This window comes from Dipodomys spectabilis, unplaced genomic scaffold (assembly GCF_019054845.1).
Source record: "Dipodomys spectabilis isolate Male_0828 unplaced genomic scaffold, ASM1905484v1 ptg000085l, whole genome shotgun sequence".
NCBI lineage: Eukaryota > Metazoa > Chordata > Mammalia > Rodentia > Heteromyidae > Dipodomys > Dipodomys spectabilis.
In genome coordinates this window covers 6,333,751-6,346,864 of record NW_024870762.1, presented here as the reverse complement: position 1 = coordinate 6,346,864, position 13,114 = coordinate 6,333,751, and the positions used below count along the sequence as shown (strand labels likewise).

Genomic DNA, 13,114 nt, shown 5'->3' with positions numbered 1-13,114 from the left:
CCCCTCCCTGAGTGAGGACGCTCGCTCAGGAGCGGAGAAAAACCCTGGGCCCTTAGAAGAACAGAGCCTCTGTCACCCCCTTAAAAAGAGCAGCCAACAATTAATAGTCAATTTTCTAAATAAGAAAGGGGGAGATGTCGGGAGCCAAAGGTTGAGTCTCTCAACATGATAGACTTGACTATCTCACTGGAACATCTTGAGGCTGAGTTTACAGAATCCGACCCTCATCCTGCCCTAAGCAAACATCCTGCCACTGCTAAAGACCACCCTTTCCCCCTGCCCTAAGCAAACATCCTGCAGCTGCTACGGCCCATGAAAAAGCTTCCTTAACGGCCAATGAAAAAGCTTCCTTATTCCAAGCATATAAATACACCTGTGTGAAAAATAAAAATTGGCAGCTTGATCAGAATCCCTGTCTTGCTGTCATTCTTCATGTCTCTTGCTCCTTCATTCCTTCTCGCTTAGGTTCACCGCCCTCGTTGACATCCTGCGGGTCGGGACACTATTTCTAAGATCTCTTCTTTTTTTTGGGGGGGGGGAAGGAAATCTGGTGGTGGGGCCTGAACTCTGGGCCTGGGCGCTGTCCCTCAGCTCTTCAGCTCAAGGCTAGTGCTCTACCACTTGAGCCACAGCATCACTTCTGGCTTTTTTCTTTTTGCGTATGTGGTGCTGAGGAATCGAACCCAGGGCCTCAGGCATGCAAAGCAAGAGCTCTACCATTGAGCCACCTTCCTAGCCCCTGAGATCTCTTCTTGTGTGTCACTTGCCTTGCATCCAACAAGTTTGTCAGAAAAGGGCTTAAGGTTTGAATGAGCAATGACATTGAGAAACAACAGGTTTAATTAAAAGCAAACCTCAGAGGAACTTAGCCCTGGCTAAGTGACTTGCAGCTGCTAGCTGCAAGTTTTCATGGAGATAAGCAGGTTTGTGTGTGTGTGTGTATGTGTGTGTGTGTGTGTGTGTGTGTGTGTGTGTGTGTGTGTGTGTGCATGCAGCTGATGAAGAGATGGGGCTGTTGCTTGGCTGTGTATGTGTCTGTAAACAGACAGGAAACTGGAATCAATTGGTGACAAGTGACAATTGCTTAGTGGGTTTAGGACAGTGAGGCCTGGTGGCAAAGCTGTTCCTTGTTTCCATCACTGAAGAAGTCTACTCACCGAGAAGCACTCTTCCATGCCATGGACCCAACTTACTTTTTCACACTCCATATTAGATGGCAGAAGTTTTGGAAACAACCCAGATGCCCCACTCCTGAGGAGTGGATCCAAAAATTGGGGTACCTATATACAATGGTATATTATGAAGCCATTTCAAAGGACAAAATAATGGAATTTTCAAGGACATGGATGGAACAAGAGCAAATTATTTTCAGTGAGGGAAGCCAAGAACAAGAGACAAAGGCCACTGGTCTAGTGGAGGGCTTCAACTTCGCATCCCTCAACAGCTGTCTTTTTCTTTCCGTTCTGAGAAAATAACATGGAATCAGCTGAGTGATGGTGGCTCACACCTGTAATCCTCAGGAGGCTGAAATCTGAGGATTGTGGTTTGAAGCCATCCTGGGCAGACAAATCTGAGAGACTTGTCTCCAATTTCCCATTAAAGTCAGAAGCAAGGCTGTACTTGTAGCTCCTCAAGAGGCCAAGATCTGAGGATTGAAGCTGTGGTAACTCAGTTTTCCCTTTCTTGTTGGGGGTCAACAAGAAAGTAGTCCCAACTCTAGCCTCCATTACAGATTGCTGCTGTCTGCTTGGCCCTGACCACAGCTGAACAATATCCCAGCCCCTAATGCTCTTGGATTTCTGTAAACCACACCTGCGTGGGGTTCTGACCTACAAAGCCCTGTTCCACTAGAGGGCGATGCTGCTCTTAATCCTCCCAAGACAAGGCATGTGGGTCCGGCCAAAAAAACTCCTTCATCAGCTTCAACCATGCAAAGGAGGAGGAGAAAAATAGTTGGAAACAGTGACTTTGAAAATCTTTCCAAAGCAGCGTGGACAGATAATAAAGACCAAATTGCAGGGCTGAAATTTCTTCAGTAAATGGGAAGTATACACTGAATAAAACTTGGCATGGAAAATACTGTTAAGAAAGGCTAATATTTGTTATTCAGTAAACATTTTTGAACATCAATGATGGGCCAGGTATTATTATAAGTACTTAGATTATCACAAGTGAACAAAACAGACAAAAAATTTCTTCCCAGCTGGGTGCCAATGGCTCAGGTCTGTAATCCTAGCTACTCAGGATGCTGAGATCTGAGGATCACGGTTCAAAGCCAGCCTGGACAGGAAAGTCCGTGAGACTCTTATCTCCACTTCCAGAAAACTACAAGTGGCACTATTGCTTAAGTGGTACAGCACTGGCCTTGTGCTGAAGAGCTGAGGGACAGCACCCAGGCCCAGAGTTCAGGCCCCACGACTAACCCCCCCCCACACACACACACACTCAAAAAAAAAATTATACTTCTTGTAGATCAAACAGTTTTATGGAAAAGCAGAAGACAAACATGAAAACATTATTGAGAGGTTTTTGGTTCTGAGTACTAGAAACTGAATCAAGCTAGCTTAAGGGAAAGGGATTCTCAACACAAAGGGTGAGTGGCTGTGTTGGGGATACCTCCCAGAGATGGTTGCAGGAACAGTTTGGTGTATAAGCAGCCTCCTAGAACCCAGCCCTGGCGAAGATGAGGCAGTGTGAGCTGTGGAATCTCCTGTCTATTACAGAACTTACATCTTTCCAGTTCTACTTTTTTCCTTATGAAGAAGAGATTTTCTTTGCACGTAAGCTCTTCAGATTTTAGAGTGGTATATCTCAAAATATCACAGTACCAACTAGACACTGTGGGCTCACACCGATAATCAGACTGAAGTCTGAGGATCAAGATTTGAAGCTAGTGGGCTGGGAAGTTGTCTCAGTGGTAGAACGCTTGCCTTGCATGCATGAGGCCCTGGGTTCAATTCCTCAGCACCACATAAGCAAAAAGAAAAAAGCCGGAAGTGGCCCTGTGGCTCAAATGGTAGAGCGCTAGCCTTGAGCTGAAGAGCTGAGGGACAGCGCCCAGGCCCAGAGTTCAGGCCCCACGACCGGACCACAAAAAAAAAAAAAAAAGATTTGAAGCTAGGTACTGGGAAGGTGGCTCCCTGGTAGAGCAATTGCCTTGCATGCTTGAGTCCCTGGGTTCGATTCCTCAGCAACATATAAGCAGGAGAAAAAAAGCTGGAAGTGGCGCTGGGGCTCAAGTGGTAGAGTGCTAGCCTTGAGCTGAAGAGCTGAAGGACAGCGCCCAGGTTCAGAGTTCGGGCCCCATGACAGGACCCAAAAAATAATTTTTTTAATTAAAAAAAATATTTGAAGCCAGCCCTGGCAGACAAATCTGAGAGACTCTTATCTACAATTAACCAACAAAAACGTGGAACTGGAGGTTTGACTCAAGTGGTAGAGTACCAGCTGTGAGTGAAAAAGCCAAGTGGATTTTGTCCATGTTGGCACCATTACAAAATTCAGAGCCAATCAGAATAGGAAAACCATGATATTCTAGACTGCAAATTAATCAGCAAAATAGTCAAAAGTGCAGCTCTGTCTCAATTGGCAGAGTGGTAGCCTTCAGCAAAATAGCTAAGAGACAGCACCCAGGGCCTGAAACTAGCAGCAACACACAAAACCACACAAGACTAATAAACAATTCTTTCTGTTAACTTGAAAAAACTTATTAGAATTATAAACAATTGAAGATTATATTGTTATGTTAAAGGTGAGCGCACAGCGGTTACAGTTTCAGAAGTCAGGTGAACAGAACATTTCCTTTTGGACAATGTCAGCCCTTCCCTTGCCTTCCCAGTTTTTCCCTTCTGGCATCACCCACTAGTTGTATAGTTTATTTTTCACATGCACATCTAGTGCATAGCACTGCTGCATTTGTTCACCCTCTGTCCTCCATTTCTGTCAAGTCATGTATTTATTTATCTTTGCTGGTCATTGGACCAGGCATGGTCCATGACCTTCTTTTGCTCAAGGCTAGTGCTCTCTCTAACATTTGAGCCACAGCATCACTTCTGGTTTTTTGAGTAGTTCATTGGAGATAAGAGGGCTGGGAATGTGGCTTACTGGTATACTTGCCTAGCATGCATGAAGCCCTGGGTTGGATTTGGATTCCTCAGTACCACATACACAGAAAAAGCAAGAGTGCTGCTGTGGCTCAAGTGGTAGAATGCTAGCCTAGAGCAAAAGACACTCAGGTTCAGTGCCCAGGCCCTGAGTCTAAGCCCCAGGACTGGCAAAAAAAAAGGAAAAAGAAAAGTATCTCCCAGTTTCCTGACCCAACTGACTGCCAATTGGGATTCTGAGATCTCTGACCCCTGAGTAACTAGGATTAAAATCATGTGCCACTAGGAGCAGGAAAAGTCAAGCTTTTTGTTTGTTTGTTCCAGTCTTGGGGCTTGATGAACTCAGGGTCTGGGCTCTGTCCCTGAACATCTTTTTGTTCAAGGTTAGCATTGTACTTCTTGAGCCATAGTGCTACTTCTGGCTTTTTCTTTTTATGTGGAATGAAGGAATTGAACCCAGGGCTTCATGCATGCTAGGCAAGCACTCTCCCACTAAGCCACATTCCTAGCCCCAAGTCAAGTACTTTGAAGGCCTGTTGTTGTTTTGGTCAAAGGGGATTGAGTTCAGACCTGGGTGCTGTCCCTGAGCATTTATACTCAAAACTAGCAATTCATCATCTAGAATCCCAGTACCACTTCCCAGTTTCTGGTAGTTAATTGGAGATAAGAGTCTCAAGGACCTTGCTGCCCTGGCTGGCTTTGAACCTCTATCCTCGTATCTTTGCTTCAAAAGTAGAGAGGCTTACAGGGCATGAGCCATCAGCTTTAAAGACTGTTTTATGGGTTGGGAGGTGGCTCAGTGGTAGATCGTTTGCCTTGCATGCAGGAGGTCCTGGGTTTGATTTCCTCAGCACCACATATGAAGAAAAAGCTGGAAGTGGTGCTGTGGCTCAAGTGGTAGAGTGATAACTTGACTTGAGCTAAAGAAGCTCAGGGGACAGTGCCCAGGCCCAGAGTTCAGGCCTACGACCGGACCCACCCCCCCACCCCAGCAAAAAAAAAAAAAAGAAAAAAATAAAGACTCTCATATCTAGAAGTGATTTTTTTTTTTTTAGCCAGTCTTGGGCCTAGAATGCTAGGCAAGCATTCTACCACTACACCATATTCCCAGCCCTAACAGTGAATAGTAACAGAACCCATATGATACAAATACCTTTGGGGTCGACATGAATGTGTGAGTGTGCATAGATCACAGAAGCAAAGTCTCTGAGGACCTCTGACTTCGCCCTCAGGCCAAACCCAGAAGAGGCTAGGATAGAGTGCTGGTGCAGGAGGACAGGGATCAGGACAAAGCTCAGGTGTCCTGGCCTAGATCTCAGCTTCTCAGAAACAGAGCTGCTCTGGGTGGGAAAGCTCAGCCGATTCTGCCCGGACACTGATGACGCGACCACAGTTCTCGCGACTATTGGCTGTCGGGTTCTAGAGAAGCCAATCAGTGTCACTGGGGTTCCCGGTTCTAAAGTCCCCCGCGAAGCTATGAGCACTCAGATTCTCCCCGGATTCTGGGGCTGGGCTGATGGCGCCCGGATCCGTCCTGCGGCTGCTGTCGTGGGTGCTGGCGCTGACCGGGACCTGGGCGGGTGAGTCTGGGACCCGTGGGCAACACGAGTCCGCAGGGTAGAGCGAGGGGTGGCGGTGGGGTGAGGCGCCGTCGGGGGGCAGGGCCCGGGCAGCCGCGTCCCCGTCCCCTCCGCCTGACCCGTCCTCGGGGGCCCTCGCTGGGCGCCGCCGGGGTCATTCGCACCCCCTTTGCGTCTCCCGCGTGCCGAACCCCTTCTCCGCTCCCGCCGCGCTCCCGGCTCTCACCCGCGCCCGCCCGCAGGCCCCCACTCCCTGCGCTATTTCGACACCGCCGTGTCCCGGCCCGGCCTCGGGGAGCCCCGCTTCATCGCCGTCGGCTACGTGGACGACGCGCAGTTCGTGCGCTTCGACAGCGACGCCGCGAACCCCAGGATGGAGCCGCGGGCGCCGTGGGTGGAGCGGGAGCCGCCCGAGTACTGGGAGCAGGTGACGCGGATCAGCAAGGACAGCGCACAGATTTACCAAGTGTGGCTGCAGACGCTGCTGGGCTACTACAACCAGAGCGCGGACAGTGAGCGACGCCGCCGGGTCGGAGGTCACGACCCCTCCCCGCCTCCCGCTGACCAGCCCGAGCCCCCGGGGTCTCAGGACTGAGGTTCAGCCCAGGCTGCGGGCGCTGCGGGGGACCGGCACCCCGGGAAAGAGCCGCGGGGTGGGGCCGGTGTCCTCTCCGTGTAGGCCAAAGTCCCAGCGGGGCGCAGGGCTGACCGTTGGGGCGGGGCAGCTTCTCACACCTTACAGAGAATGTATGGCTGCGACTTGAGCGCAAACAGCCATCTCCTCCGCGGGTACTATCAGCTCGCCTACGATGGCCAGGACTACATCGCCCTGAACGAGGACTTGAGCTCCTGGACTGCGGCCGACATGGCGGCTCAGATCACCAGGCGCAAGTGGGAGGAGGCCGGTGTGGCAGAGGGCTGGAGGGCCTACCTGGAGCACAGGTGCGTGGAGGGGCTGCGCAGATACCTGGAGCACGGCAAGGAGACGCTGCAGCGCACAGGTACCAGGGCCCGGGGACTCCTCCATCTCCTGTGGAAGTCCCCCTCCACTCCCACAGCCAGAGAGGAAAAGGGACCCAGCCCATCACACCCCTTCCCCTGCCCAGAGGACCATGAGCCCCTGCCTTGCACATGCTGTGTCACACAGTGGCTCTGGAATCCACCTTGACCTCACGACAGTGAAACACACACACTATATCTCTCTCTCTCCATCTTCCTCTCTTTCCTCTCCTCATCTCTCCACGCATGGAGGGGAAGACTGTCCCTGAAACAAGTGTGCAGCTGGCCCTTCCACTCTGGCAGTGGCCCTTGGAAGCACTAGGAGGCTCTCAGCATTTGTCCTCAACCAGGGCCCCATGCGGCTAGAAGTCTCTTCCACGTTTTTGAAGAAAGTCTCTCTTATCTCCACCCAGGACAGAGAAAAGTAACTCTTGAGAGATCAGGGGCTTCTGGCCATGGAGATCTCAACTGAGTCTAGGACTCTGCAAGGCTTAGGAGATGATTCCAGAAGCCTAGTTCCAGCCTGGATCATCCATCCCTGCCCCCACTCACTGTGCTGTGTATCCTCAGCATGGTCAACTGACCTGCACGGTGGTCCATGGGAGACAAGGAGATGCATCTGAATTTCTGGGTTCTTCTCAGATCCCCCAAAGGCACACATCACCCTCCACCCCACCTCTGAACATAAGATGACCCTGAGGTGCTGGGCGCTGGGCTTCTACCCTGCGGAGATCACCCTGACCTGGCTGCGGGATGGAGAGGAGCAGACCCAGGAAATGGAGCTGGTGGAGACCAGGCCTGCAGGAGATGGAAGCTTCCAGAAGTGGGCAGCTGTGGTGGTGCCTTCTGGGGAGGAGCAGAGATACACATGCCATGTGCAGCATGAGGGGCTGCCTGAGCCCCTCAGCCTGACATGGGGTAAGCAGGGCTGAGGGCACAGAGCACAGCTGTGCTCAGAGACAGCAGGAGGCATGTGCAGCTCTCAGCAGGTAAGGACTGAGAGCTGGGTTCACAGTGCTCATCCTCCTTTCCCTTCTCTTCCCAGAGCCGCCTGCTCAGCCCACCATTCACAACACTGGAATTGTCATTGGTGTGGGCATCTTTCTGGTTATTGTAGCTTTGGTGGTTTTTGTGCTGTGGAGGAAGAGGACTAGAGGTAGGAAAGTGGAGGTCTGAGTTCCTGGGCCACTTGTGGGTTTCAGGCCCCAGGCAGAAGTGTGAGCTGCACTCCTAATGGAAGTTGCAGCACACTCAGGGCCTTCCCCAGCCTGACAGCTCCTCTTCTGTAAATCACCTGCAAAACGAAGGACACAAAATTCCCCCTCCTGAGGGTGGTGATGGGAACTGATTGCAGCACTCAGGCCCACAGGGACTCAGCTGCCCACTGAGCTCACACTCCAGGAGGTCCTGGGGTCTCTCTTCCCAACTGTTGCACTCCTGTCTCCTGATGCTTCCTTGGTTCTATGGTCACATTTCTAGAAACTTCCCTGGATTCATCCAGGCCCTCATGGCACTGCTTGTGTCCTGCCTCTCACATGGTGTTTCTCCCTATAGGTGACAAGAGAGAAGGCTATGATAAGGCTGCAAGTGAGTGCCATGGGGGAGGAGGTGACCTTTATTGTGGTGCAGACAGGACCTGTGGGAGCTCATGCACCCCGGAATTCCTCCAGTGACGCCTGTGTTCTCTAACCAGTTCCTCTCTTCCACCACAGGAGACGACAGTGACCAGGGTTCTGATGCTTCCCTCAGAGCTGAAAAAGGTGACAACCTGCAGACCCTAGATGGGGGGCAGGGCTAAGGCCCAGGGAAGGCTGTGTTGTAGTTGCAGGGTCTATGCATTGGGTGTTAGTGGCCTGCTCAGAGTGTGTCGCTAACAGTGACTGATCTGCATTGTTGTGCTTGTGCTTTTCTCCTGCAGTGTGACACAGCTGCTTTGTGTGGTCTGAGAGGCACAGCATTTGTTCCTGCCTCTCCTCCTCCCTCCTGGGACATCATGAGCTCCTGACTTCTCTTCCTGTACCTGGGATCTGACCGTGTGCAGGCTTCTGTGTGCTGTCAGCCTCCTGTGAGGAACTGAGGAGCCAGCCCAGCCCTGAGCACCAGGACCCTCCCCACACTGACCTGGGTCTCTTTCCCCTCCAGCTGCTGCTCCAGCAGAGGCGGGGCCAGGGCTTCCCCAACCCTGACTTCACTTTCCCTTGCTCTGAGCTGCAGCTGCTGCTTCCCCACTGATAAAGAGAATGTGGATGTGGGTCTGTGTTTCAAATCGTTGTCGTGGAAAAAGGTTGAATAAATCAACGAATGATTCCCAAAATTGAGAAAGAAAATCAAACATGATTAAATTCCAGAATCATCCTGTTTGCTGAGCTGTGTTGTGGGCGGGGCCAGGGTTAGGCTGAGAACAGGCAGGTGTGGATAGGAGCTCAGTGCATTCTGGACTGTCATGTATTCAGTCCTCACCTGGGTTGTCTTCCCTGCTCCTCAGTTGTGTTGTTTTTCTAGAACCTTCTCCATGAGCACCTATGATCAGAGGAGCTTTTCCTTTGTCTAGGCCACAGCACAGACTGTGTAGGTGAGACTAGGCTCAGGCCTGAGTCCTCTACTAAGGCACCATCAGTTCTTCTCCATACTTGTGTCCCTTCTTGTCATCCTGCATGAGCTGGTGTTTTGTTGGCCTTCTGGGTGTCCCTGTGACAGCAGCAGGGGTGTGTTCCTGTCACTGCCTCCCAAAGCACCAGGCAGCCTTGCACAGGGTGTGTGTGGTGAGGAGAAAGGCAATGTGAGGCAGCTTGCTTTCCTCCTAGCACTGCTGCCTCCAGTGTGGGTCTGTGCTGTCCCCAGTGCCCTCAAGGGAGCCACCTGTGGGAAGAGCAGAGAGGAGGGATGTCAGGTTTCTCCTGTGAGCTCCCTTCCTGATCCTCTGCAACTTCTCTGCCCACCTTCCCTCCACCTGCCCTCAGCTCTGGTTAGTCCCAGCTCTGCTCCCACCCACATTTCTGGATTGAAGAGCAGAGTCAGGAAGGGATTACGGTACCATCTTGATTGGCTGAGAGGATCTGCAAGTTAGTGGAGTTCATGTCCACATGTGTGTGTCAGGGCATTTCAAGGAGAATGGGTCATGAGAGCTCTGACCTAGGGAGAGTGTCATCAGGTGGTAAATTGAAAACCTGAAGAGAGTTCTGGAAGCTGGTGGACTGTGGTAGTGGGACTCCACTGTGTGTGGGTTCCTTGGGGATTGTGTTTTCTCTGCACCCTGTTACTGCCCTGCTCTGCCTCCTGCTGCCACGAGAGGCGCTGTGCTTCCTGCTGTGCCCTGCCTTCCCTCTAAGGCTGACTTGGTCCTTTCAACCCTGACCAAAACACTCCCTTCTGCTCAGCTTCATTCTCAGAAACAAATTAACACAGGAATCTCCTGCCAGACAGCAGGGCCTGTGCTCTGACTACTTAACAATGTGGTTCTGAGGCGTTTGACATTGGTCTGCAGATTGAATTTGGAATCTCTCAGAAAGTCAAAGGAGGTCAGAACTGTCATGGTTGTGGAGCATGTGTGCTAGCAGAAGAGAAAGGTGGCAGGGTGTGTAAGAGAGCAAGGAAGGACCATGACATGCAGGAGGAAGGCAGTGCTGCAGGACAGGTGACATGGTGTGGGCGTGGGGACAGAGCTGACTGTGTACTAGGTGTTCATCATGACGTGGAGGGAACTTTTCTGAGTTGTGGTGAAATTCTCCAAGACGATATCTAGAGAAAGTATCGGTAAACTGGAAGATCTCCTTGTGCAAAGTCCTTACCTGTGTTCTGTGGACTGCCTGGAATCTGGGATTTCCTGTGTTGAGCCTTTGAGAAGAGACCTGAAGAAAAAATTCTCACTTGAGGGTTTTATTTTTTTATATATGTGCTAGTCCTGAGGCTTGAACTCATGGCTTGTGTGCTGCCCCTAAGGTTGTTCTAGGTCAAGGTTACTGTATCGTTTGAGCCACAGCTTCCCTTCGTGCTTTTGGGAAATAAGAAGCCCCAGACTTTCCTGTCAGTGCTTGTTGAAGCCATGAATGGGAGACCTCTGCCTCCTGAGTAGGTAGGAGTATAGCAGGGTCCACACTACCTGACTTTGATAGTGATTTTCTTTTTGTGTCATTTCTTGGGCCTTGAACTCAGGGCTTGGGCACTGTCCCAGAGTTTTATCACTCAAAGCTTGTATTCTACCAATTTGAGCCACAACATCACTTCTGGCATGAGCTACTTGCTCTCAGTTGATATATATATATATATATATATATATATATGTATATATATATATATATATACATATATATATATATATACATATATATATATATATATATATACATATATATATATAGTCAGGTCTGGGTCTTGAACTCAGAGCCTGGGCACTCTCCCTGAGCTTCCTTTATTCAAAGCTAGAACTCTACCCTTTTAATCCATACTGCCACTTTCAGCCTTTTCCATGTGGTTGGGGAAATCAAAGCCAGGGCTTCATCCATGTTGGCAAGCATTCTACCACTAAGCCACATTTTCAATCTCTGATATATATATTTTAAGTCGAAGAAGGTGTTTAATGAAGAAGAAAAAAAGGATAGACATACAAATGTCCCAGAGTATAGGTTTAATCTATCCAGGCCTGTAGTTTTCAAATGTGACCACACGATGCCGATATAAGTCCAGCCTTTTTTTGTGGGGGGGGGGGGCGCGGGGGGGGGGGGGAGGGGGGGGAAGGGAGGGTGTCTGTTCCTGGGGCCTGAACTCTGGGCCTGGACAGTGTCTCTCAGATCTTCAGCTCAAGGCTAGCACTCTACCAATTGAGCCACAGTGCCACTTCGGGCCTTTTTTCTTTTTGCTTATGTGGTGCTGAGGAATCCAACCCAGGGCCTCATGCATACAAAGCAAGCGCTCTACCACTGAGCCAAGTACAAGTCTTCACAACCCCAAGTCCTGCTTTATTGTTGTCGGGTTTTGTTTTTAATCAATGTAGAACCATATAAATAAGTGCTGAAGCCTGGCTCTGGTGGATCATGCCCAGTATCTTACACACTCAGGAGGCTGAGATCTAAGAATTGCCATTCAAAGCCAACCTAGGCAGAGAAGTCCATGAGACACATCTCCAATGAACCATATGAAAACCCAAGGAACTGCTGTGGCTCAAACTAGTGCAACACTAGCCTTGAGCAAAAGAGCTCTGAGTTCAAGACTCAAGACAGAGGAAAAAAACACCCCAAAACCAAACAAACACAACCCCTCCCTAATTGCAGAGTAGGCAGGAAGATGTCAACTTTGGTACTTGGAAAATTTTGGGTAAATACAGCCCTTTGGAGGCACAGGCATCTATTGCTTTGTACATGGCTGGTAATACACTCAGTTTATCTCATCCATTCAAATTTGTGTTAAGTTTTTGGGTCTGTTGGCCTTATCCCAATTTGGAGGTATAAGGCTGAATTGTGCTTCCCAGAATATTCACACAGCAAGTAACAAATTCCTGATCCCTCTTCACTTATTCTCAGGTAAGTGGTTTGGATGCCATTGTGGTTGATTCCAATTTATACTCTCAATAGGTGTAGTGGCACCATGGGTGGTAAAATCATTATTTAAAGCCTTTCTTGACATCTAATTTATGGATAGGACTAAAACTTTCAGGACTGAGCTAAATGCTGGTGGCTCACATCACTCATTCTAGTTACCTACATGGTTGAGTTCTGAAGATTGTGGTTTGGCATCAGCCCCGATAGGGAAGTCCTGAAGACCTCTATCTGCAGTTAACCTTCAAAAAGCTAGAAGTGAACTTGTGAATCAAGTGGTAGAGGAGTAGCCTAGAGTAAAAAGGCTCAGGGACAGGCCCTGAGTTCAAGTCTCAGGATCAGCATACAAACACACACACACACACACACACACACACACACACGGAGACTGTTATAAATCTGAAGCAGTTCAGAAAGTACAAGAGTTCTCAGGGATGCTGAGAAGTACAAGGAAAGGCAAGAGAAGAATCTGAGCAACTGGAAGGAGAGCTAGAAGGGCTTGGGGTTGTCATTTTCTCCACTTTGCAATGCAGAGAACAAGGCTCCTTCCTTCCAGCAACTGACATTGATTAAGTGTCCTCTGCCTGCCAAGCCCTGGGCTGCACTGCACAGAACACAGGGAACCCCTTCCGTCAAGGAGACCTCTCTGTCCACATCTAGCTGGGCCAGTGTCCAGGGACAGGCCTGCCACCTGCAGGCTGCTCCCTGCTGTGCTGCAGCCCTGTGCAGGTCAGGTTGTGGTTAATTCTCCCCTGGGAACCATGAGCAGCTGTGCTCTCTTGGGCTCAGTGCACTCTCCTGCTGTCTCCCTAGTTCTCACTATCCTGGCCACCTGACCCCATCAGCCCCACTCTCTCTGGCTTTACAATGTCCTCTGTGATAGGTTGGAACTTCTGTTCTA

General features: G+C 50.1%; 1 protein-coding gene across 2 annotated transcripts; it reads left to right on the top strand.

Moving 5' to 3' along the window:
- Window positions 1–5,588: 5,588 nt before the first annotated feature.
- Window positions 5,589–8,693, top strand: LOC122111325 (saoe class I histocompatibility antigen, A alpha chain-like). 2 transcript variants are annotated; one of them, XM_042684110.1, is made up of 8 exons: window positions 5,589–5,683; window positions 5,926–6,195; window positions 6,409–6,684; window positions 7,325–7,600; window positions 7,728–7,838; window positions 8,237–8,269; window positions 8,395–8,442; window positions 8,601–8,693. In XM_042684110.1, exons 1-8 carry the CDS (start codon window positions 5,620–5,622, stop codon window positions 8,603–8,605), a joined length of 1,083 nt encoding a protein of 360 aa, XP_042540044.1. In that variant the 5' UTR covers window positions 5,589–5,619; the 3' UTR covers window positions 8,606–8,693. The 2 variants fall into 2 exon arrangements, with proteins under 2 accessions (XP_042540044.1, XP_042540046.1); XM_042684112.1 differs by lacking the exon at window positions 7,728–7,838.
- The last annotated feature ends 4,421 nt before the right edge of the window (window positions 8,694–13,114 follow it).